Source organism: Phyllopteryx taeniolatus, chromosome 17 (assembly GCF_024500385.1).
Source record: "Phyllopteryx taeniolatus isolate TA_2022b chromosome 17, UOR_Ptae_1.2, whole genome shotgun sequence".
Classification (NCBI taxonomy): Eukaryota; Metazoa; Chordata; class Actinopteri; order Syngnathiformes; family Syngnathidae; genus Phyllopteryx; species Phyllopteryx taeniolatus.
Window position 1 is genome coordinate 6,285,263 of NC_084518.1, and position 27,389 is coordinate 6,312,651.

The 27,389-nt window shown below is 45.3% G+C and overlaps 1 protein-coding gene across 5 annotated transcripts in view; it reads left to right on the forward strand.

Moving 5' to 3' along the window:
* The first annotated feature begins 286 nt into the window (after window positions 1–286).
* The window catches only part of igsf9bb (immunoglobulin superfamily, member 9Bb), a 141,789-nt gene continuing 114,686 nt past the window's right edge, over window positions 287–27,389 (forward strand). For all 5 annotated transcript variants that reach the window (XM_061751658.1, XM_061751662.1, XM_061751659.1 and 2 more), the window contains exon 1: window positions 287–607. In XM_061751658.1, coding sequence (XP_061607642.1) covers window positions 544–607 — 64 coding nt within the window. In that variant the 5' untranslated portion in view covers window positions 287–543. The remainder of the gene's footprint in view (window positions 608–27,389) is intronic.

Below are 27,389 nucleotides of genomic sequence, written 5' to 3' on the forward strand. Positions count from 1 at the left end.
GTAATTTGCTGAACATACATACTGTGTCTTTAATGCGGGCAGGATAATCATATTTTATAACATGTCCACACGGTTACTGTTAGTAATTAGACCTTTAAAATGTCTTGTCGTCATTGAGGTAATTTGTTCGGTTGGCATTCCAGAAACTGAGTCGATGTAAGACAGTTGAACGCCTCACACCGGCACCCAAACTGACACCGCAGCGAACCAATCAACGATCGTATTACCCCCGCAACCGCCAATGAGGGACGAGCGAAGGAGGGTCTCGTGGTGACCTAACGATTGTTGCTCGGTCTCCAAGAGTGGTTTGCTGTGGTCCCATTGGCGCAGGTGATCCGTCTCGGGATGAGAGAGAGGAGAGAGTGGCGGCGAGGGGAAGAGAGGTGAAAGCTCGGATGGAGAAGTGTCCAGGCAGGGCTAGGTTTGAATTCAGAAAGGGTACCGGCCGCCTCCAACCTCCTCTGGAACACTCGACGATGAGAGCTTCACCGAAAGGGGCACTTTGAGATACGATGAGGTTCATTTCCGCTCGGGAATAGTACTATGATTTGGTATGTGGCCACTTTGATAGCAAGTGTAATCAGCACCCGAGGAACAGCCGCTCAAGGTGAGTCGAAGCACGTTAGCTTTTAAGTACCGGCGACTTCTGCTGATAGTTTAACCCTTGAATTGCTTGAATTTGATGTAGGGCAGGTATTTATTTGATTGGAGTCGTCTCTGTATTTAAAATGTCGAACTTTACAAGTTGGTTAATCGCTGCACCTGTGTGGAGTAGACCTGTCTAGTGCATTATACTCCGACCGAGCATCTTCAAAGAGAGTGTGTGGTACAAAAAAAATAAATAAATAAATAAAAAATGCGTTTGCTGACTGCCATACACAATTGATACACTGTTAGACTGCATTATCGTGGCAGTAACTCAGTGGAATTCAGGTAGAGCATTTTGCATTTTGGGTGCTTTGAGAGTTGGCTCTGCAAAAGTGGAAGGTGAGCCAGCGGTTGCAGCATGCACCTGGCTGGTGGTGATGTGCTGGGATATGATTGGATGGTGCGTTGAGAGCGCTACTACCTCCTGTGTATGTGTGTGAGCTTGATGTAATAGTCACCCTGCTGCTTCTCATTAAGTCAGGGAAACCAGAACTTTAAAAAAAAAAATTTTTTATGTCAAGCTTCATGTTAAAATTACAGGACAAACATCCTGGTTCAGTTCAGCTGTGTGTCGGTGGGATGGTTTCAAGGCCTTGACCCTGACCTCTGACCTTGCATTTTCACAGCGATTGACACAAGCCCAGTCTGCTCAAGATGAGCTTTTTAAATGAAAGTGACACGAGTGTGAGTTGTCATTGTCGTTCAGAAGCACCCCAGTATTTATGCAGCACATTTATGGGAGCCCAATGAATTTGAAAATCTGGCCAAGTCAGACACTGGCGGTCTCCCTTTCAGGTGTGATCCAGCCAGTCTGCACTAGACAGAGAATTGTTTATTGTACCACAAAAACTTTCCCTCTGGGATCAACATAGTATAAAAGTGTGGTGAGAATGTAAATGTAATTTGTTAAAGTTAGAGGCAACGATTTCAACATGGTAATAGTCTTGATAGGTCGTCTTCTTTTCATTCATCGATCTGTCTTTTATACCGCTTATCCTCACTGGGGTGGTGGGTGTACTGGAGCCGATCCCAGGTGACTTCGTGCGAGAGGCAGAGTTCACCCTGAACTAGTTGCCACATATACATTGTCTTGAATTGAATTTTTGCACTATTTCACAAAATTATTTACCTACTGTTTATTTTCATAGCCACAGTAATGTAACACTGTAATAAACGTAGAAAAAAAAGTAAGCTTTCCTGGTGTGCTTAGCAAGGACGTACTTCCAGAAGATATAATTTGGCCAACTCGTCTTAATCCTTTTTTTCAAGGTTTAGCTGAAACAAACAATCAAATAAATGAATGAATACATAATATTGAGGTACTGTGTGTATATATAGTAGAGTTACAGCAATTAATCGATTAATCAACAACTATTCAATCAGCAAATTAATCGACAACAATTATGATAATTGAAAAAAGATCCCAAAATTGAAAATCCCAAACTTTTTTTTTTTTACCTGATTCATCGTTTAATTGAAAAAATAATCAACAGAGTAATCAATTATTGAACTAATCGTTAGTTGCAGCCCTAATATATCGCATAGTCTTGACATAGTTGTTAGCGTCACAGTTCTGAGGTTCTAGCTTAATGTCGTAGCAGAAGCCATCCTTGTGTGGAGTTTGTATATTCTCCCTATGCTTGCATGGGTTCTCTCTGTGTACTCCTGTTTCCTCCCACTTTTGATTTAGGTTCATTGAAGACTTGAAATTGCTCATAGGTGTGAATGTGAGTGTTGTCAGTGTGAATTGTTTGTCCATATGCACTATGCCGTTGGCTGGCGACCAGTCCAGCCGCCTCTCTCCCAATGTCAGCTGTGATAGGCTCCTGCTTACTTGTGACCCAAATGATGACAATTGGTATAAAAAAAAAAGGATGGCTGGATGACGGACACACACACACACACACACACACACGCACACACGTAGAACTACATTATAAACCACGTCAGGATACATCAAATCTAATTCAAATTAAAAGGATAAACAACTTTAATGTTTTATCCTCACAATGAAACAGTCATGTATTGGCTACTAAATAATGGACATGCAATACAATAAGTTTCATATTTTATTTTTCCTTCATCTGGCTTCAAAATGCACTGACTTTGTTGCAATTATGAGTAGAACTTCGTCACAAGACACATTCTTATCTCTGTAGACGTACATTGATAAGTAGCAATAGTGTCTTTCAACTTCATTTACAAATGACATCACCGTACAGTAGGAGGATCGCTATAGTGAAGCATCAGTAACATAATGTTGAGTCCCAGCTACTCACCCTTCCGCTATACAGTACTTTGCATTCTCAAGAGTGGCAAGTAGAGATGGAGGGATTCAACGAAGACATGAATGAATGAATGGAGCCTATCCCAGCTATTTTTGGGTTAGATAGCTTAGGTGAAACCTAAACTGGTTGCCAGGCAAATTGCAGGGCACATATAAACAAACAACCATTCACATTCACACCTACGGACAATTTAGAGTCTTCAATTAACCTACCATGCATGTTCTTGGGATGTGGGAGGAAATCCGGAGAGTAAGTACCCGGAGAAAAGCCACGCAGGCACAGGGCGAACCTGCAAACTCCACACAGGCGAGGCCGGATTTGAACTCGGACCTCAGAACTGTGAGGCAGATGGGCTTCCCGAATCAATAAATTATTTAATTAAATGAATACATTTACAGTAGCGGCACGGTGGCCGACTGGTTAGAGCGTCAGCCTCACAGTTCTGAGGACCCGGGTTCAATCCCTGGCCCCACCTGTGTGGAGTTTGCATGTTCTCCCCGTGCCTGCGTGGGTTTTCTCCGGGTACTCCGGTTTCCTCCCACATCCCAAAAACATGCATTAATTGGAGACTCTAAATTGCCCGTAGGCATGACTGTGAGTGCGAATGGTTGTTTGTTCGTATGTGCCCTGCGATTGGCTGGCAACCAGTTCAGGGTGTACCCCGCCTCCTGCCCGATGATAGCTGGGATAGGCTCCAGCACCCCCGCGACCCTAGTGAGGAGAAGCGGCTCAGAAAATGGATGGATGGATGGACATTTACAGTAAACACATACTGAGTGACATGAGATGTGACATACGGACATTGTCCCATGAAAAATGACTGAAAAGCCAACGAATGATGGAGCTGGATCATACATTTAGTAGACACAAAGCTACATATCATACATCACAGGGGGTTTTCGGTTTATGACGGTAGTAACACATGACATTTGAAGGATACGAGGGGCACGCAATGAACTAGTCAGCACAGGGGCGTAAGAATACGTCGTCACGTGGCACAAGAGGCCATTCTCAGTTATGACCATATTTACTGTTTTTTAATTTTATTTATTGAATGGTCCGGTAATTTTCACGATTTATGACCCATAAGTTTTTTTCCCTCCCTAACACTGTAATTAAGACTTTACTACTGTGTAGGTTAGTGATAGACTTTGTTTGGCACATTCCCTCTCACATACAGTTTGGGTTCTGTCACTGCCATAGGAACAGAACTCTGTCGTAAACTGAGGACCCACTGTAGTCATGTCACAGGGTATTAAATACATGTTCTCATTGGATTATTTCTTCTATTCTATTATATTGATTCTGCCCTTCAATACGTGCCCACGTTATTGCAATAAGAGTTTGACATTTTCAGAGACCAAATCCCTTTAATTCCCAGCGTCCTTCATTGATAAGCTGTAGCCATTTTGTCTTTTGACGTCATTTACAAATGGACTTCCCGTTTGAGCAGAGCCATGCGAGGACGTGTGGGAGATGCTGGACGTCCTCCCTGTAGGCTGACTCGTCGTTGTCCCTAATCAGTCCTACAAGGGTAGTGACGATGGTGTGAATGGGAATGCAGTCATGTGCAAAGAAGGAGGAGAAGAGGGGACTGAGGGCAGACCCCTGAGGTGTCCACATGTTCAGGATAAGAGTGGAGGAGGTGTTGTTTCCCATCCTAGCATTCTTGGGTCTGTTGCTGAGGAAGTCCCGTATCGAGGTGCACAGTGAGCTGCGGATACCCAGGTTGCTCTTCTCTGTAACCAGTTTATGGGGTACAACTATGTTGAATGTGTAGGTGAAATCCACAAACAACGTCCTCACATAGGTGTTATCATTAGGCTTTACACGATCAGGATCTTTGGGGCCGATCAGCGAGTTTAAAAAAACGATAACCGATCACCGATCCGATCATAAGATGGAGGAATGACCTGTTCATTTACTGTATATACTTCATCCATCCATCCATTTTCTGAGCCGCTTCTCCTCACTAGGGTCGCGGGCATGCTGGAGCCCATCCGAGCTGTCATCGGGCAGGAGGCAGGGTACACCCTGAACTGGTCGCCAGCCAATCGCAGGGCACACAGAAACAAACAACCATTCGCACTCACGGTCATGCCTACGGGCAATTTAGAGTCTCCAATTAATGCATGTTTTTGGGATGTGGGAGGAAACCGGAGTGCCCGGAGAAAACCCACGTAGGCACGGGGAGAACATGCAAACTCCACACAGACGGGGACGGGGATTGAAGCCCGCACCTCAGAACTGTGAGGCTGACGCTCTAACCAGTCGGCCACCGTGCCGCCCTGTATATACTTGTGTACGTAATTATATTATGAAAATTATCTATCCAACCATTTTCTGAGCTGCTTCTCCTCACTAGGGTCGCGGGCGTGCTGGTGGCTATCCCAACTATCATCGAGCAGGAGGCGTGGTACACCCTGAACTGGTTGCCAGCCAATCGCGGGGCTCATATAAACAAACAACCATTTGCACTCACATTCACACCTACGGGCAATTTAGAGTCTCCAATTCATGCATGTTTTGGGGATGTGGGAGGAAACCGGAGTTCCCGGAGAAAACCCACGCAGGCACGGGGAGAACATGCAAACTCCACACAGGCGGGGCCGGGGATTGAACCCCGGTCCTCAGAACTACGAGGCAGACACTCTAACCAGTTGACCACAGTGTCGCCTTGTGAAAATTATATTTACAATAAATAATGTATCTTTGTTCCTCTATTTATGCCAGTGACAGACAGAACAAATAAATGGTCTTCTATTAGATGGCAGGAAGTACAACCCCAATTCCAATGAAGTTGGGACGTTGAGTAAAACATAAATAAAAATTGAATACAATGATTTGCAAATCAGGTTCAAACTATATTTAATTGAATACACTACAAAGACAAGATATTTAATGTTTTAACTGGGACAGGTGGCAAAAAAGACTGAGAAAGTTGAGGAATGCTCATCAAACACCTGTTTGGAATACCCCACAGGTGAACAGGCTAATTGGGAACAGGTGGGTGCCATAATTGGGTACAAAAGGAGCTTCCCTGAATTGCTCTGTCATCCATCCATCCATTTTCTGAGCCGCTTCTCCTCACTAGGGTCGCGGGCGTGCTGGAGCCTATCCCAGCTATCATCGGGCAGGAGGCGGGGTACACCCTGAACTGGTTGCCAGCCAATCGCAGGGCACATACAAACAAACAACCATTCGCACTCACAGTCACACCTACGGGCAATTTAGAGTCTTCAATTAATGCATGTTTTTGGGATGTGGGAGGAAACCGGAGTGCCCGGAGAAAACCCACGCAGGCACGGGGAGAACATGCAAACTCCACACAGGCGGGGCCGGGGATTGAACCTGGGTCTTCAGAACTGTGAGGCTGACGCTCTAACCAGTCGTCCACCGTGCCGCCTTGCTCAGTCATACACAAGCAAAAATGGGGCGAGGTTCACCTCTTTTTGAACAAGTGTGTGAGAAAATAGTTGAACGTACAATTGCAAGGAATTTAGGGATTTCATCATCTACGATCCATAATATCATCAAAAGGTTCAGAGAATATGGAGAAATCACCGCATGTAAGCGGCAAGGCAAAAACCAACATTGAATGCCCGTGACCTTCGCTCCCTCAGGCGGCACTGCATCAAAAACCGACATCAATGTGTAAAGAATATCAATACCGACAAGTCCACATTTCAAATTGTTTTTGGAAATTGTGGACGTCGTGTCCTCCGGGCCAAAGAGGAAAAGAACCATCCGGACTGTTATGGACCCAAAGTTCAAAAGCCAGCATCTGTGATGCCAATGGCATGGGTAACTTACACATCTGTGAAGACACCATTAATGCTGAAAAGGTACATACAGGTTTTGGAGAAACATATGCTGCCATCCAAGCAACGTCTTTTTCATGGACGCCCCTGCTTATTTCCGCAAGAAAATGCCAACCCACGTTCTACGTGTTACAACAGCGTGGCTTCGTAGTAAAAGAGCGTGGGTACTAGACTGGCCTGCCTGCAGTCCAGACCTGTCTCCCATTAAAAATGTGTGGCGCATTATGAAGCGTAAAATACGACAACGGAGACCCTGGACTGTTGAACAGCTGAAGCTGTACATCAAGCAAGAATGGGAAAGAATTCCACCTACAAAATTTCAACAATTAGTGTCCTCAGTTCCCAAACGTTTATTGAATGTTGTTAAAAGAAAAGGTGATGTAACACAGTGGTAAACATGACCCTGTCCCAGCTTTTTTGGATGTTGCAGCTATAAAATTCTTAAAAGTTAATTCTAAGTTAATGATTATTTGCTAAAAACAATAAAGTTTATGAGTTTGAACATTAAATATCTTGTCTTTGAAGTGCAGTCAATTAAATATAGGTCGAACATGATTTGCAAATCATTGTATTCTGTTTTTATTTATGTTTAACACAACGTCCCAACTTCATTGGAATTGGGGGTGTAAATACAGTAATTAATGTATCCACTTTTTGTGACATTTTTGTTTGTTGGTGTGCTTTTTTTTAATTGTAAAATATGTTCCTTGGCTCCATAAAGGTTGGAAATCACTGCTCTCGTCAGATCGTGTATTCTAATCACTCAGGTCAAACCAACATTACGTGACAGAAATAATGGGTGCTAACTTACTGTAATTAAGTTACATTATTTATAATTAAATTACTTTACCCACACCGAAACATTCGAGCATGATTCGACAGAACGCCGCTACAGTGCGAGCAGTAGCTTACTAGGCTACATAACGTTTTGTTGCCTCCTTGCGAGCTGTATCATATTGAAAGTACGTGAACATACCTCAAGCAAGCCTTAAACGAACGTCCTCTCCTGTCCTGAGCGCCGGTGACCACCACCACACGTTTTCCCCCATTTTGCCCTCATAATATAGTCGGCACGATCCACTCTTGTTGTTGTCGCGACGGTAACGCGTGTATCCAGTCTCATTTATCGCAAGATAAAACCCAATGATTGTAAAAAACGGAATGCGCTGGTATTGGAATACAAACTTTTATTTCAGTAGTATCTGCAATCGTGAAAGAGCAAATTTGTCCTGTAGTCTGATCCGGGCATTACGTGTTGTCTGTTCCACACCGCCGACATATTTAAAAAAAAAACAAAACTTTATTGACCGTCAGATATTTACAGGTGTACGCCAAAAAACACGCGACAAGGCTAAAAATAAACTAGCTTTTGGATTCAAATATACTGTGCACGATGGCGATGCGGAGTAAATGTCTTTTGCGGAGCCGATCAATGACGTCATTGATCGGATTGGCGAATTATGACATTAAAGCCGATCAGCCGATCAGCATAAAATGCTAATTAGCGGCCGATACCGATAGGGCCGATAAAATCGTTTTAAAGTCTAGTTAGCATTATCCAGGTGTGTGAGGGCTGTGAGGAGAAAGGCTGGGCATTGTTAAGAACCTTTCTTAGAAGATTCGATTTGATTTCGATTCTTTAGGTTTCAATTCCAGTCAATATCAATATCGATTCAGTGAGAGGTAGAAATACACAAATAATCAAGTGGGGGGAGGGGGGTGAATTATTGCAATACAGTGACGAATCAATCTTTTTACTCATGCTTACAAAGTATCCATTTTACATTACAAAAATCTCATGGTACACCACCAAGCAAAAATGTCACAGAAAGTATGAATACTAACTTAATAGTGATCTCGTCTCAATTTACACTCAAATTTACTCAGCATGAAATCTGGGCCTGTTTAATCAAACACAAAGTTGATATACTTTCAGGAAGCAATTATTCAGTTGTATCAGTGGCAACAGGTATATATACTGGTTTATTGTATGTTCTTCCATCTAATGGAAGAGCATTCAATTAAATGTTCTGCTTGTCACTAGACATCGTGGCATTGATAAACAAATTAATTTTGTAAATAATAAATAATAACTTCCTACGGCACCCCAGATGATTTCTGATGGTACACTATTGTGCCATCGCATCCTGGTTGGAAATCCAAGCACTTGTAGTTACGGACAATGGTAGAACAGATGCTGTTCTGTTTTTCAACGTCAAGTTCACTAGCTGAAACGAGATTTCCAGAGATCCGATGAATATCAGATTTTTATCCATAGTTTTTATCCACTATGACAGTTTGTAACCAAATGGTGTTAGACTGGACCCAAAAGCAGATTGAGACGGATGAAGCAGTTGGAAGGGGATTTATTGAGGGTCGCGCTGGGTCGAGAATTCCAAGGCTTGGGAGTGAGCTAGGCAGTGTGGTTGGGGCGGGCGTCATGGCAGGAGGCACAGGAAGGCACTGGAGGAGGAGGAGGAGGAGGAGGATAAAAACAAGTAAGTACAGGCACAAGTAATATGGGGAATCTTTCTTACAAGCAGGCGCGACGAGTTGGCCGGTGTACTGCGGTGGTGCGAGAATACTCTGGCGCAGAAAAACTGGAACTGACAGGTTTATTGTAAGTGCAGACTGTGATGAGTGCTGATTAAAACCAAGTACACAGGCAAGGAGGTGATTAGTGCTGGAGAAAGAGGGGGAAAAAGAGGAACAAAGCGCCACCCACGCTCCGCAGAAGAACTACAGGGCACAGATCATGACAGTACACCCCCCTCAACGCACGCGCCTTGGTGTCCTTCTAGGCTTCCCAGTGTGGGAAGAGTCATCCAGGATGAATTGACGAGATATCCAGGAAAGTTCCTCCGGACCATAAGCCTCTCAGTCTACGAAGAACTGAAACCCCCTTCCCTGGGGCCGCACATCCAAGGATGCATGAGGGTTAAAAGCACTGGTGGAGACAGGCTTAAGCAGAGATACATGAAACGTGGGATGGATACTAAGGGACTAGGCAAACTTTAACTGTACAGAGGTGGGATTGATGACTTTGGTAACCGGGAAAGGTCCAATGAAGCGTGGTCCAATGAAGCGTTTGGACCAGTCGTCCACCGTGCCGCTAAATAATTAATGGATTATAAAAAAATCATAATCGATTAGTTGTCGATGAATCGTCTAATCTTTAAATTGGTGCGCGATGCATCAACAACTTTGTCGAGGCATATGGCATGGTAGATACAGTACTTCAGGGTTTCCCATGTCCACCTGGCCTATTCAAGGAATGATTTTATCATTATACTGTTGGTAAAAGGCTGCTAACCTTGCTTGGGTTCTGCGGTTACACTGGAAAAGTTATTTTCGGCCTGAGCTCTGTGTGTTTGACACTCACCTTTCATGATAATAAGTTGTCTAGATACCCAAGAAAGCTTTGTGGTCTTTATCTCTGCACAGATGTTTTCCTTGAGAAATATGTTTTAGATATAGAGTTCCCTCCAATTAGTGTTGGAGACAATGCAAAGCTTAAATAGCCCTTATCCGTTATTGAAATTCTCCAAGCAGTTAAGGGAATGAAAAGTGACAAAGCACCTGGACTCGATTGGTTTCCTATCAAGAATTTATGTTCTTTTCTAAATGATCTGCTACACTGAGTGAGGTGTTTTTACAAGCGTTTAATAACCAGTTACTACAACCAATGCGACAGAGGCAATAATTTAAGTTTGGGATAAATAAAAAATAAATTTGATTTTAAAAAAATAATAAAAGGCGGCACGGTGGCCGACTGGTTAGAGCGTCAGCCTCACAGTTATGAAGACCGGGGTTCTATCCCCGGCACCGCCTGTGTGGAATCTGCATGTTCTTCCCGTGCCTGCGTGGGTTTTCTCCAGGCACTCTGGTTTCCTCCCACATCCCAAAAACATGCATGTTAGGTTAATTGAAAAACTCTCAATTGCCCGTAGGTGTGAATGTGAGTGCGAATAGTTGTTTGTTTGTATGTGCCCTGTGATTGGCTGGCAACCAGTGCCCGATGATAGCTGGGATAGGCTCCAGCACGCCCGCGACCCGAGTGAGAATAAGCAGTACAGACAATGGATGGATGGATAAAATCAACAACAGTCAAGTCTGCTAAGTCATCATGTCTCCAATCTAGACAAGTATCAATTCTTTAACTCCCAAGTCCAAGACGAGTCTCAAGTCTTTTAATTTGTGTTCAGTCAAATCAAGAATTATCACATCTCTAGTCAAACCATCCATCCATCCATCCATCCATCTTTTTCCGCTTATCCGAGGTCGGTCGCGGGGGCAGCAGCTGAACCAGGGAAGCCCAGACTTCCCCCTCCCCAGCCACTTCAGACAGCTCTTCCGGGGAATCCTAAGGCATTCCCAGGCCAGCGGTGGGATGTGCCTGGAACACCTCACTAGAGAGGATCCTCACCAGAAGCCCAAACTACCTCATCTGGCTCCTCTCGATGCGGAGCAGCAGCGGCTTGACTCTGAGCCCCACCTGGATGACCGTGCTTCTCACCCTATCTCTAGTCAAACTAATGTTCCAATAATTTTGGAGGTCAACGAATGTACTGTATATTTGTCAGACAAAAAGTGTGTAGATGTGTTGTGAAAGCCTGGTTTGAGGGAAGTTGCACCAGCATCATCCTGTTATTTTTTTCTCCCCCATGCCTCCTACTATACATTCTCAAGTGTGGAGAGTGGAGATGATGGGGGGGAAATTAGGATAGCATGCGTGCTTCAGAATGTCTGATTAGATGCGCACTTGGGCAGTGTTTGATGAGTTAAAAATATCTATTTACTACGGATTGTTCAACTTTTGACACAAAATTATTTAGCAATTTGTTGCATACTGCTGAGCTTGACAGCCTACACAGCAAATGTTATATAACATCTTCCCCAAAGAGGATAGACTTGAGCATCGTTTGCCAAAAGATGACTTAAGGAGTCATTTATAAGCGGCTTCCCTCATATCTTCCATGGGTGGGGAAACAGAAAGAAGCAATAATCTGTACGTGCAACTGAGTTTGTTATACAGAGATATCGCCTTCAGGTTTTCTAACTGGTTATGCAGTTTGTCGTGGGCCTGAACATACAGTATCAATGGTGCCCTCTGGATGAGTCAGCAACTGTGAGTGTGCAGACAGATCTGATGACACCAGCCAGCCACGGCCTGCAGCATCCCTCTGGCTGAGTTCTGCTGTCCCTAGCTAGCAGCTGGCAAATACTACCATTTTTGCCAGTGATAACCCTGGATTGGAGCCAGACTGCTCCACTCCCACTGTCAGGTACAACTAAGTTCCTCAACACCCTCCCCTTCACTTCTGCAGACTTGGGTGAGGTTACTTACCGCCAGGTTAAAGTGACCAAAGAATATGCCGGATGATGTTTTTTGAGGCTCAGGGCATGCTCAACACAACAATGGTCAGCTTCCACACACACATTCCCTTGGGAAGCACGGTATGTATATGTTACCAGGATCTTGGTAGTATGCTCCATTAAAGATTGCCTGACCCTGAATTACAGTAATTAAGAATAAACTGAAAGCAAAACAATATGGCTCAACAACAACAACAAAAAACAATATGGCTCAACACAGCAATTTTAGAGTACTATGACCCTCGTACCCTTTGTAGAGTTTTTAAGGGAACACTTGCTGGTTTTCTGCCTGGTTGTGGTTTTTCTTTTTTTAGGTATGAATGCATGACTCAGTCGAGTTTGGACCAGCTAGAAAATTAAAGACCCTTTAAGGGGACATTATTTGCCATACCAACTTTTTCTAGTATTTGGGATGTAATATTGTCTCTATGGTGCCTCAGTAAATGTGAAATATGAATTAAAATTGTCCACGTATTCCTGAGTTCCAGGCGTTTTTCTGCCGAGAGGCCTGAAATCAGGCCATTCAAATTTCTTGAGCTTATCAATGTCACTAGCGAAGATCTCAGTCTTCCTTTTCTGCTCCCGAGCCAATGCTGTCAAGATAAGAAACACATTTGCTCTCACAAGTTGGTCTTCTACACGGAGGCAGCCAATCAAAGGAAAGGGGTCGGTCTTAGCCAAATATGGACAAAGCAGATACAAAACTGGGTCAAACAGAAGTAGCTGTCGGAGCGGCCTTTTCTGGACACTTTTGTAACACAACCAAGGTTATTTAAAAAAAATAAATGAAATTGACACTTTTATACTAAGTCCATGTTAGAGAGTCCCTCTATAGAGGTCTAAATAGCCAAAATACGGGTATTTAAAATCAGAAGTCAGGGATAACAGTTTGTTCAACTATTGTTCGGTTTGGTAAAAAAAAAAAAAATAAATGCTTCCAATATCTCAATGTATCTCATTTTTAATATGACGATTTAACATTTTGGTACAGATTTCAGCAAGAATCATAGAATTTGATGCAAATGATTTGCTTTCGTTGGCCACAAAATGATGTGACGGGCCGGATGTGGACACGGGCCTTGAGTTTGACACGTGGGTTAGGCAGTTGAAAATGTGATGCACCTTTGCTAAATGTTTGTTAACATTTAAATTATTAATTGTGGCTATTTGCATTTTCGCCTTCAACCTTTGAGGAATGCAACCACATTTTGACTATTTCGGGAACAAGACTTTTGTGTTTGTCTTCGAAGACATTTCGCCTCTCATCCCAGCAGGCTTCATCAGTTCATGCAACAAGGCTTAGTTAGAACGCACTAGCTAGTATTTATGCTCTAACTTGGAGCCATGCCTCACACCACCTATGAAAACATTCATAGGTGATGTGAGGCATGGCTCTCCCCCTTTTTATTGCATTTGGAATGCCTGACCGAGAGGCTGTTGGGTTGGGTTGGGTGGAAACTCCCTCATTAATAATCCATTCAGTTGTAAAGTGGTCGTGGAGTTACCTCACGGTCAAGGAGGCCGTGATGTTTGTTGGAAGCAGATTTGTTGAGTTTCTTTTAGGGATGCTCCGATCACATTTTTTCGCACCCGAGTCCGAATCTTTGATTTTAAGTATCTGCCTATACTGAGTCCAGAGCCCTTCATCCATCCATTTTCCGTACCCCTTATCCTCATTAGATTTGTGGGCATGCTGGAGCCTATCCCAGCTGACTCTGGGCGAGAGGCGGGGTACACCCTGGACTAGTTGCTAGCCAATCGCGGCCACCCGAGTCATTGGGCGGAAACTCCCTCCCTGATATTCCATTCAGTTGTAAAGTGGTCCTGGAGTGACCTCACGGTAAAGGAGGCTGCACTGTTTGTTGGAGGGAGAATTATTGAGTTTCTTTCTCACCCCAAAGACCGGACAACACACACGCAGAAAAGCAATTTGGTGTATGCAGTCAAAGTGCAGTGAGGAATGCAGAGATACATTGGAGAAACAAAGCAACTACTAAGCAGACACATGGCACAACACAGACGGGCAAAATCCTCAGGTCAATACTCAGCTGTCTACCTGCACCTCCAAGAGAAACAGCACTCTTTTGAGGATGAAAAAAATTTGTATATTCTGGACAAGGAAGAGATGGTTTGAAAGAGGGGTGAGAGGCCATATAAAGGTGGAATACCATGGCTGAACAGAGGTGATGTTGTAGGCCTCCTCCTTTCTCCTACTTCCAACTAAACATGCAACAAAAATAATTACACACATCCATCAATCCATCCATCCATCCATTTTCCCTACCGCTTATCCTCACTAGGGTCGGGGGCGTGCTGGAGACTGTCCCAGCTGACTCTGTGCAAGAGGCAGGGTACACCCTAAAGTGGTCGCCGGACGGACAATGGCTTCTCGGCCAGGCAGCATAACGGCTCTCCCCCTGGCTCTCCCCCTTTTTTTGCATTTCAAAGGAATGATTCCATACACGGTGTGGGGCGTGCCTCTTATGTCTGGATCAGACTACAAGACAAATTTGGTCTTTAAACGATGGCACTGTGTCAGACTACTGCCATAAAATCTTGCTCTGTCTCGGTCAGCCACTGGTAACACTACACGACATTTATTACGATATCACCTTAATTCCGTCTTTTACGATCTCTGGGCTATATCTTGTCAAATCAAACACTATCGGGAGGCGGGACCAGAAAACATTGCAACTTGATATGACCGTGACCATGGCGACAACAACAAAAATGGATTTGGGCAATGTGCTTGTAAAAATGAACATACAGAGGGGGGAAAAACGTGGTGTCGTCACCAGGTGCTCGGGAGATTACTTTTGGGCTGTCCATTTAAGGAGAGGTTGAGGTATGTTCACGTAATTTTAATACAGCTAACAAGCAGGCAGCATAACTTAATGTAGCCAGCTACTGCTAGCACTAACATTTGCACGTAAACATGCAGGCGTTCAGTTGAATCATGCTCTAGAACAGGGGTGTGAAACTAATTTTTGTCTCGTGCCGCATTATAGTTATGATTTCCCTCAGAGGGCAGTAAGAACAGTGAACCCATATAAATGTTTAATCACCAAATCATATTATTACCATTACACAACATATTGAGGAATAACTAGTTTTGAAATCAGAAGACAAGGATAATAGATTGTTCAAGTATTTTTTTAAGTTACTGTAGGAGAAGGGTTTGGTACCAGAAAAATGCAATATCTCAACATTATTGTTCATTATTATGTTTAGCAAAAATCACGGAAGTTGACGAGCATGATTTGATTTCGCTGTGATGGGCCCAGATGTGGTGGGGCGCATCTGGCCCCCGGGCCTTGAGTTTGACTCGATGCTCTAGAACTACAGTAAACTTTGGTTTGTTCGCGTGAATAAATGTTGATAACGGCAAGCAAGGGAGGCGCAACAAGAGGACAAGTAGTTGATACGTGTGCACCTACGGTATGCAAATAACGTCTTTAGGCGTGTATTCAGTTCCCGTATTCAGTTTCAGTTGTATTAGTTTTTATACATTTTTATCTGCCTTGGTGGGATCACCCCTCCCTTCCTTGTCTCTACTCACTTGGCCACAATGGCTTTAATCAAACAGCACACCCACATTGACCACGTGTATTAGTGCACAAGAAAGTCAATGACACCAGTTTCTATTGTTGTGGGAATAATTCATCAACATTTTAGAGTCTGCAGTTGTGTGGTGGGTTAGTATATTGCATTAGTCGATCTTATCCTCAGGACTTATTGTGAGATATCCATTGTCTACCTCACCAAACTCACTTTTTTTTTTTTTCTGTTCGGCTGTTAGGTCAAGCAGAATGCAGCATCTGTATCCCTTTTATGCCGTAACAGTTTTACTGTTTCACAGTGGAGTTTCTAAGCTGCCGCTGTGGTTTCTTAGTATTATAATGGATATTTATTGAGAAACAGTCGATCAGTCTAACAGAACAAAGTTTCTAGAGGGGAGTGAGAAAAGAAGACAAAAGACAAAGCACTAACTGTAAACAAAATGAGAAAAGTAAATCGTTATATATCTAGAACAATGACACATGAGATATCAGTGTTGTATGGGGCAGTAGTGCTACACCCTGTGAGGGAAGGACAGGAGAAGAAGCATGCAGGACAAAGGTCGTAAACCCGGCTGTACAACGGAAGTGTGGTGGGACTGGGTATGTAAATTATAAATGTCTATTGGACGAGAGTGTGAGTGAGGGGATACCAAAGCAATTCGCATATTCATGACTTATTTGTCGCAATAAATGAGTGGTCCCACACCCAGTGGAAAAGTCCCAGGGGTGTGTGCGTGCGGACACATGCAAATGCAATTACACAGTTTCGCATGCATAATGACTGACAGAAGTGTCCTGTAATTGCTGAGCCTTCAGCCCGGTGGCAGAGGACCCCACCCAATCGATCGAGATGCGGGATTGGGGTGGGGGAGGGGTTAAGGAACGGAGAGAAGAGGAGGAAGCAGGCCCAAGGAGTGACAGGGGGGCTCCACCTCCCCCCACCAGTAGCCTGAGCGGGGAACCAAGGTGGGTGTCAGCTGGCACCGCCCCAGCACCCACAGAACATGGGCGAGTCCACCATCACACCATCAATACTCTACGGGAGGTCAATCCAGTGGTCCCCCCTTGATATCGGGAAGGAGTAAAGAAAGTCCCGCCCCCACAGACGCCGGAACCGCAAATACATATATACTTCCCATTGGCTCACCACCTGTGGGAGGGGACATAGGAGTTGGGTGCAGTGTGAGTGAGCTGATCCCCGGCTACAGAAGCCGGCTCTAGGGATGTGGAACGTCAACTCTCTGGCCGAGGAGTCCGTGCTGGTGTGTGAGGTCAACCAAATGCACCAAACAGCAGTTCAGAGTACCCACCCTTTTTGGAGTATTTGGAGGGGGTGCTGGAGACCGCTGCCGCTGGGGACTCCATCGTTCCGCTGGGGGACTTTGATGCTCACGTGGGCAATGACAGTGAGACCAGGAAGGGCGTGATTGGGAGGAACGGCCCCCCTGATCATAACCCGAGTGGTGTTCTGTTATTGGACTTCTGTGCTCATGATGGATTGTCTTTAACGAACACCATGTTCAAGCATAAGGGTGTCCACATGTGTACTTGAAACCAGGACACCCTCGGCCGCAGTTTGATGACCGACTTTGTGGTTGTGTCATCGGATTTGTGTCCACGTCTTGGACACTTGGGTGAGGAGCGGGGCCGAGCTGTCAACTGATCGCCACCTGGTGGTTTGTTGGCTCTGATGGTGGGATAAGATGCCGGTCTGACCTGGCAGGCCCAAACGTATTGTGAAGGTCTGCTGGGAATGTCTGTCAGAATCCCCTGTCAGAAGGAGTTTCAACTCCCACCTCCGCCAGAATTTCACCCAGGTTCAGGGGGAGGCGGGGGACATTGAGTCCGAGTGGACCATATTTCGAGCCTCCATTCCTGAGGCGGCCGACCAGAGCTGTTGCCGTAAGGTGGTCGGTGCCTGTCGTGGCAGCAAACCCTAAAGCCGTTGGTGGGCACCAGCTGTGAGGGTCATCGAGGTGATTAAAAACCTTCTCAGTAGCAAGGTGGCTTAAATCTGCCCGGAGTTCCTAAAGGCTCTGGGCTGTCCTAGTTGACACGGCTCTGCAACATCGCATGGACATCGGGGACTGTGCCTCTGGATTGGCAGACTGGGGTGGTGTTCCCCTTTTTAGGAACTACAGGGGGAATCACACTCCTCAGCCTCCCTGGTAAGGTCCATTCAGGGGTGCTGGAAAGGAGGGTCCATCAGGAAGTCGAATCTCAGATTCAGGAGCAGCAGTGTGGTTTTCGTCCTGGCCATGGAACAGTGGACCAGTTCTACACCCTTGGTCGGTCCTCGAGGGTGCATGGGAGTTCGCCCCACCAGTGTACATGAGTTTAGTGGACTTGGTGAAGGCATTAGACCATGTCCCTCCGGGAGTCCTGTGGGGGGTGCTTCAGGAGTATGGGGTACCGAACCTTCTGATAGGGGCTGTTCGGTCCCTGTACGACCGGTGTCAGAGTTTGGTACGCATTGCCGGCAGTAAGTTGGACTCCACCAAAGCTGCCTTTTGTCACCGATTCTGTTCATAACTTTTATGCACAGAATTTCTAGATGTAGCTGAAAATAGAGGGGGCCTGGTTTGGTGGCCTCAGTGTTGCATCTCTGTTTTTTGCAGATGATGTGGTTCTGTTGGCTTCATCATGCCGTGACCTCCAACTCTCACTGGAGTGGTTCGCACCCAAGTGTGAAGCGGTTGGGATGAAAAGCAGATCTCCAAATCTGAGAGCATGGTCCTCAGTCGGAAAAGGGTGGAGTGTCCTCTCTGGGTCGGGATGAGATCTTGCCCCAATTGGAGGAGTTCGAGTAGCTTGGGGTCTTGTTCACGAGTGATGGAAGAATGGAACGGGAGATCGACAGGCAGATCGGTGCAGCGTCTGCAGTGACGCAGACTTTGTATGGGTCCATTGTGGTGAAGAAAGAGCTAAGCTCTCAATTTATTGGTCGATCTATGTTCCTACCCTCACCTATGGTCACGAACTGTGGGTCATAACAGAAAGAACAAGATGCCGAATACAAGCGGCCAAAATGAGTTTCCTCCGCAGGGTGTCCGGGCTCTTCCTTAGAGATAGGGTGTGAAGCTCGGTCATCCGGGAGGGGCTCAGAGTAGTGCCGCTGCTCCTCCACATTGAGTGGAGTAGTCCGACAAGTGTTACGACATAACGACAACAACATAGTGCCGTAAAGTTTCATGTGTTTGTGTGCGGTTTCTTACTTTCATGATGAATAAAGCTCTGGTTAGCACATAGTTATTGTTTGTGAATGATTCGACATAATAATCTGGCAATGAAACTTCACTTTGTGTCGCTGCCCTTGTTCTTCGCTCCCATTCCGTGGTCCCGCTGCCAGCATTAGCTTTGACTATGAACTTGAGGCCAACACCCGTTTCCTGTCAAGCGGTGTCGCGGTTTTTCCTTTTGTCGTCATAACATCCTGTCTCAGCCAGCATATTTCAATGATAATAGTATTTTGTTCCGGAAATGCGCTTTTGGGCCATTTTCAGTGGGTGAAATCTTTTGGTGACTTAGAAATTTGTACTGCTGGCCAGCGTCAATAGGTACGTGGCGGCCGACACCGCGCACAATGATGTTATGCTGGGAAATGAAAGGAGAATCGGCATTGTTGGAGTTGAACAATTCCAATGAAATCTGTAAATTGGACCCGGTTTTAAGTCAGAACCGGTTTTCGATTCCCACCCCTAAATAGGCCTTTTAATTGTCACAATACACGTGCAATGCGATTGAGATGACATGGATAAATGTCCCTTGTTATTGTGCTGATACTAGTAAGAGACACCCCTGCAGCAGCAGTTTCCATATTATAGTTGTCATCATGTTTGCCAAACATGGGAAAGGTTCCTTGTTTGAGACTAGGTGTGAACATCTTTTTCATCTCTTGCTTGTCAGTGAGCTGTTGTATGTGGTTTGTCAGGCCCGTTAAAAGGCTGAAGCAACTCATCAGTTTCCATAGTATAATAGTTATGACGTTTGCCTCACGTGAAATGTTGCTGGTGTGGAAACAAGGCCTGTCTTTGTTTTTATTTGCCAAGAATAATGGCTCCACCAAAACTTGAAGCTCATATAAACCGCCTCCCTGTCAGGTACCTGAAATTTGGTTTTTCGTTTAACATGCGATGAAACTTTCCACCATGCATACAAAAACTGGTTTCAAGCTCCTTGACCTACCGGGGAGGAATTATCACTGCGCCTGAATACAGTGGCAATGTCAGCTAGCAGACATTTAGCTCATCCTGGTAACAGACACCTCAGCAGCAGCAGTTTACATATTATAGTCGTTAACGCTTGCCTAACGTGTGAATGTTTCCTTTTTTGAGACCGGGTGGAAGCATGATTTCTCGTCTGTTGAGCTGTTCATGGTTTGCCGAGTCTGTTAAAAGACTAAAGCAATGGAACAGTTTCGATATTGTAGTAGTTATCGCGTTCGTCTCACGTGTGAAAGTTCAGCGTTTGATAACCGGGTGGAAAGGGGCCTGTAATTTTATTTATTTTTTTTGCCATGAAAACGAGTACCACCAAAAGATGAAGCTCATAAACAGCCTCCTCCCCGTTGGAGAATCAAACCCTGGTCATCCGTGCAAGAGGCTGAGATACTCTTCACCTTATTCTTGCAATGCCAGGTAGCCAGATGTTTTCTAGTTCCCGGTTACAGACCCTGCTGCAGCAGCAGTTTCCATAGTATCACGCTCACATAACACGCGAAAGGTCCCTGTTTTGAGACTGAGTGGAAATAACTTACTTTTTGTCTCTCTCTTGTCAGCGACCTGTTGAATATGGTTTGCATGGCCCGTTAAAAGGCTGACGGGATGGAACAGTTTCCACAGTGTAGTGGTTATTGCGTTCGCCTCACGTGTTGTCCCTGGTTTGATGTTGTGTAGTTCCTGGTAACAGACACCCCTGCAGCAGCATTTTTAACAGCATAATGGTTATCACGTTCACTAAACATACAAAAGGTCCCCACTTTGAGACTGGGTGGAAACAACTTAAAGGCTGAACAAACACAACAGCTTCCATTGTGTCCATGTTTGCCTCACATGTGACAGGTCAGCAGTTGGAAACTGGGTGGAACCAAGGCCTGTATTTTATTTTATTTTTTTATTTGCCACGAAAACAGTTTATTTGTATAGCCCTTAATCACAAAAAAAAAGTCTCAAAGGGCTTCACAGGCCCACAGTTGGCAATGATTGACAACATCCCCAAATCTAAACCCCCCAATTGGGCAAGGAAAAACTCAAAACCCCATTTGGGGGGGAAAAAAAAAAAACCTTGAGAAGGGACTTAAGATGGGGGTGGGGAGGTGTCCCCCTTCCAGAATGACCAGGCTGCAATGGATGTTGAGTGGGCAACATTTATCACATAGTCTGGTGCTGTACAATGTTCATTACGATGGCAAGATGCTGTACAATATTCATTAAGATGGTATAAGAGTCAATTTAAAGAGAAAAGGCGCTGCAGCGTAACACCTTCTGCCTCAAGACTTGGCACGGTCGGTGAGAGCCAAATCCTCCATGGCAACGACTCCGGGGGAAGTGGTCCCCCTCAGATCTTGTCCCAGTTGTCCCAATATTTGACCCCTGTGAAACCCAATGAAATTCCATTTCCATTTATTTCGATTGAGATATTTTATATAGAGCATTTTCATTCGCGTTGGGCTTCTAAACCGATTATAATCTGAATAGAAGGCTCCCTATAAACCAGGCAAGTCCTGCAGCTCTTTAGTCTTTATTTAAGACCCAGGGGTATCCATATCACAGGGTAAAGAAAAATAATTTAATAGAGAAACAAGAAAAGGAATTACAATAATAACAACAATAATGATTTAAAAGCAGAAGATAAAATTAAATAAAAAATGACAGGCATTATTTTTCATGATTTCAGAGGCATTTAAAAATATCAATATCGTGATAGTCCATCCATCCATTTTCTGAGCCGCTTCTCCTCACTAGGGTCGCGGGCGTGCTGGAGCCTATCCCAGCTGTCATCGGGCAGGAGGCGGGGTACACCCTGAACTGGTTGCCAGCCAATCGCAGGGCACATAGAAACCAACAACCATTCGCACTCACAGTCATGCCTACGGGCAATTTAGAGTCTCCAATTAATGCATGTTTTTGGGATGTGGGAAGAAACCGGAGTGCCCGGAGAAAACCCACGCAGGCACGGGGAGAACATGCAAACTCCACACAGGCGGGGACGGGGATTGAACCCCGCACCTCAGAACTGTGAGGCTGACGCTCTAACCAGTCGGCCACCGTGCCGCATCGTTTATCGTGATAGTTTTGGTGAAAATATATTGTCTTAAGAAATTGTTAAAAATCGTGACAGGCTTCCAGGTAATCATATGATACTGTTGGTATTGAGTGGCTTACGTTAAGAAATGTGCCACATCCTGGTTCATGGCGGGTTCGCGTAGACGCACTAGAATAATGTGTGCTGTATCTTTGGTGTTAAAATAATTATGTTTCAACCAAGTACTGTATCGTTTTACACTTTTCTAGGTTGTTAAAAAGTACATCCAGTTTAAACATTTCAACCAAGTACTGTATGGTTTTACACTTTTCTAGGTTGTTAAAAAGTACATCCAGTTTAAACATTTTGTTTTCATCTCTCTCATTTTAGAGGTAGGATTCATATTTAGGGGGATTCAGCACCCTCTAAAATGACTGTAGATATGTTGTTCTTTTGGTGATGAGCACTGTTGCAGTGTTGTGTTTGCACCAAACATGCCAAAAATATCTTTATTTATGACCAAAAAGTTAACGTTCCATTGAATAATAACATTTTCTCCGTCTGGGAGAGTGCAAGTGTGTTTTAAAAAAAAAAAGTAGCCAGGCTTGGATGTTTTTTTTTTTTTTTATGGTAAGCTATGTCTTGTTCTGTCTTTCCACTCCACCCCATAGCCCAAGACATACTGAATGAAGAAGAGAGGAGATTGTTGCCACATTTACTTCTTTCTGTCATCACCTTATCGTGCTGGAGGGGTTTGTGTGTCCCAATAATCCTAGGAGCTAATAGTCACCCATGGTAAACAGGTCCTCGGTGAGGGACCAGACAAAGCAAGGCTCCAAGACTGTTGAATCATGTTTTTCCATGCCTGGATGTGGGTTACCGGGGCCCCCCTCAGGAGCCAGGGCCCGATGGAAAGCGCCTGGTGGGCGGACCTGCACCCATGGGGCCCGGCCAGGGACATCACAAAAGGGCAACATGGTTTCCCCTTTCCATGGGCTCACCACCTGTAGGAGGGGCCAATCACATTTTTTTTGCTCTCCACATAATCACTTGGGTGGTACTTCTTCAAATGAATAAACACAATGTTGTCCGTTTTTGAGGGCACAGACATACCTGACACTTCTGTTAGTTATAATAGCATCGCTCCATGTTGCCTTGGAGATGCCGACACACAACCGGCGTTTTGTATTCGTGGACCTCCGTCACTGGAGCTAGGACGGGGGTTGTCAGCAGACTCCGACGACGGCTGAGTCGGCGTCTTGCTCTCGCTACAGGGTGAGCCAGCCGAGTAGGCACGGTTTCTGTTTACTCCTGCAACTTGCAAATGTAAGTGGGGCCGGAAAAGGACGTCTTTGATTGGCTGCTGTCACGCAGATTCCAGGCACGTTAGATCGAGCCCTGCTCCAATATTATTGGCTCCAGGACAAGCGCCGCTGCACTATGATTGGGGCGTGTATGTTTGTGTATGTGGGTACAAACATTCGCTTGCTACATGCTGAGTAGCGCGCTGAGATTCACTCGCCAAACGGCTAATTTAGTTGCATTTGGCGCCTGGCAGGTGCTAATTTCAGACCCTGGTGGCAGGTGTGTGCTGACTCCCATAAAAACAGGAAATTGAGACTGGTTCTGAATGCAACCACATCACCAGACGTACGAGGGTGGGCACACTCATACAATCACATTAGATCAGTTGTTTGTTTTTGGTTCCCCTCTCAAAAATATTTTATTTTAAAATTTTCTTCTGCCACTTGACAGAAGCTGCCCTATAAAGTTGTATGTGGTACTCAGATGACTGTAGAACAGCCTTTAACAGGAGTAAGGTGCAGTCTGTGTTCTGCACATTTGCACAAACTATTGAAAACTTTGACATGCAGGAATGGTTGACAAGTAGCAACGGTTATACATTGGCTTGCTTTCCTCAATGCCTGACATGCATATTACAGGTCATATGTTGGGGTTTACATAAATTGTTTTTCAGGCATGCCTTATAATTGTGTGGTAATTAGTTGAGAGTATACCCTGTCTCTGCCCCTAGACATGAGTGTATTTAAAAACACCCATACTCTATTTGTCCTACTCACAGATTCGAGTCTCATCATAATAATGATAAAAAATTGATCATATGATGATTTCATTTCAGAGTGCTTGTTCATGAGCTTTCTTGAATTAATTGTTCACTGATCCACTCTCAGCCATCTGGCCTAATTCTAACAGTCAGCATGTTGTAAGAAGATCAAAGCCATTATGGATAGGGGAGGGAGGTGGACCAAAATTCAGAATCCAGCTCCAGAATCCAGACAAATAACAGAACCATATGTGATTTATTACAAATAAGAGGTCTGTTGGCATTCTTTTAGTCGTTGTCGCTCGCCAGTCACTTTCTTTTTGCAGCCAGATGTGCGCTGACACAACCACAAGTTCTTTGACAATGCGTCTTCATTCAATCGACAACAATCAGAGCTTCCAAAATAAGGAGTAACAGTTACTAGTACTTAAAATACATGCGCGGATGCACAAGTAGCCCTGTGGCTTCTTCGAAACTGGTACCTGATTGGTTTGACAGCTAGGTGCGTTGAGGTGCAGACGTTCGTGTAGAGAGAGAAGAGCAGCGGAGAGAGGACACAACCTTGGGGCGCCCCGGTGCTGATGCTGCGTGTGGATAAGGTGGCCTCCCCCAGCCTCACCTGTGTCCTGTCCAGAATGCTGAAAATCCACTGGCAGATGGCAGGCGAGACGCTGAGCTGGAGAAGCTTGGAGGAAAGGAGTTCAGGGATGATGGTGTTGAATGCAGAGCTGAAGTCCACGAACAGGATCCTCGCGTAGGTCCCTGAAAGTGTCCTTTTCAAATCTGCAGTAGAAGTTGTCGGCTAGTCTACTATTGTTCTCAGCTTGGGGGGATCGTCGCTTGTAATTGGTTAGTGATTGTAATGCATGCCAGACTGATTTAGAGTCGTTAGGGGTAAACTGTTTTTCCAACTTTGCTGCATAGTTTCTCTTTGCAATGTTAATTAATTTTGTCAGCTGGTTTCTAGTGCGATTATACAGGGCCCTGTCACCGCTTCGATATGCGTCCTCCTTAGCTTGGCGAAGTTGCTTAAGTTTGGCAGTGAACCACGGCTTGTTGTTATTGAATGTGCGAAATGACTTTGTTGGTACACACACATCTTCACAGAAACTAATATAGGATGTGACCGTGTCCGTATATTCATCCAGGCTGCCAGCTGAATTTTCAAAGATACTCCAGTCTGTGCAGTCTAAACAGCTTTGAAGTTCTATCTTTACTTCATTGGTCCACTTTTTCACTGTTTTCCCTGTAGGCTTCGCGCATTTAAGTTCTTGTCTGTATGTTGGTATTACGTGAATTAAGCAGTGATCAGATGAGCCCAGGGCTGCAGGAGGTATGGCACGATATGCGTTATTTCGTGTAGTATAGCAGTGGTCTAAAATGTCATTTTCCCTGGTAGGACAGTTGATGTGCTGCTTGTATTTAGGGAGGTCGTGGTTGAGTTGAGCTTTGAAAGTCCCCGAGAATAATGAGGGGTGAGTCCGGGTGGTTTTTTTTTTCAATTTCATTTACTTGTTCAGCGAGCGTTAGCAGTGCGGCGTTCGTGTTAGCTTGAGGCGGAATCTAAATACCGGCGAGTATGAATGATGTGAACTCACGAGGCGAGTAGAATGGCTTACAGTTCAAAACAGCGACTTCAAATGCGAGCTCCATGATGTCCGTACACCATTTTTCATTTATATAGAAGCATATCCCGCCGCCTTTTGTCTTCCCCGATGATTCCATGTTGCGGTCTGCCCGCTGATGGAAGCCGGGAAGCATGACGGCGCCATCAGGGGACAGCCTCACAAAGCCAAGTCTCTGTAAAGCACATGGCGGCGTCACGTCTGAAGTCTTTACTGGTCTTTAATCTCTCAATTTATATTTAGAATTTCATCCATCCATCCATCCATTTTCTGAGCCGCTTCTCCTCACTAGGGTCGCGGGCGTGCTGGAGCCTATCCCAGCTGTCATCGGGCAGGAGGCGGGGTACACCCTGAACTGGTTGCCAGCCAATCGCAGGGCACATAGGAACAAACAACCATTTGCACTCACAGTCATGCCTACGGGCAATTTAGAGTCTCCAATTCAGGCATGATTTTGGGATGTGGGAGGAAACCGGAGTACCCGGAGAAAACCCACGCAGGCACGGGGAGAACATGCAAACTCCACACAGGCGGGCCCGGGGATTGAACCCGGGTCCTCAGAACTGTGAGGCTGACGCTCAAACCAGTCGGCCACCGTGCCGCTATTTATAATTTATTTATGTATTTACATTCTATTTATACATTTATTTATTTATTCTAATCTATTTGTATATTTACTATAAATTCTATCAATTATTTGTAGCGCTTTTGAGGACAGCAGACAGAGGGGCCTGTGGGGTAAATTGTTGTGGGCAACGAGCCAACGCAATGACATTAAAAGTACTGTCAGCGGCAACATCGGTACAATAGAACAGAATGTTAGAATGAGGAGCTAATTGGGTCAAATTGTTGAGATTACTACAGAGTGGTATTATTATTTCCACCTGGATTCCTCATTACTGTTTGTGTACTGTGTGGCAGGGAAACACAAAATCTTATTTTACGTCACACAAGACAAACACCTAAGATAATCAGTGAAATCTGGCAGACCTTGACTGAAAACACTTTTCAAAGACTCAACAACGGGGCCGGGAGGAGGAGACCACGGCCCTCCGTCCCCCCCACTAGGGGGCCCAGCGCGCGTCCAGAGTCGCCGCCGCGGCCCGCCTGGCCCCGGAAACCCCGCGCGCGGGTGGGATGTTGGGGCAGACTGCCGAGGGGTGGCGGCGGGGCGGAGAGAGACGTGAGAGAAGGGGGGGAAGGTTGGTGGGAGGGCGGACCCCTCTGTAAATTGAGAGCTTCGCCTTTCGGCTTAGCTCCTTCTTCACCACAACAGACCGATAAAAAGTCTGCATCACTGCAGACGCTGTACCGATCCGTCTGTCGATCTCCCGTTCCATTCTTCCCTCACTCGTGAACCAGACCCCAAGATATTTGAACTCCTCCACTTGGGGAAGTATCTCATCCCCGACCTGAAGAGGGCACTCCACCCTTTTCCGACTAAGGACCATGGTCTCAGATTTAGAGGTCCTGATTCTCATCCGAGCCGCTTCACACTGCGCCTTGAAATTCTGTCTCAGACTCTGGTTCCTCATGGGAAGTCGTGTCGGTGAAATTGAGGAGGTCTTCGAAGTATTCTCCCCACCGATTCACAACGTCCCGAGTTGAGGTCAGCAGCGCCCCATCTGCTCCGATCGGCCGCCTCGGCAATAGAAGCATGGAACATGGTCCATTCGGACTCAATGTCCCCCGCCTCCTCCGAGACGTGGGTGAAGTTCTGCCGGAGGTGGGAGTTGAAACTCCTTCTGACAAGGGATTCTGCC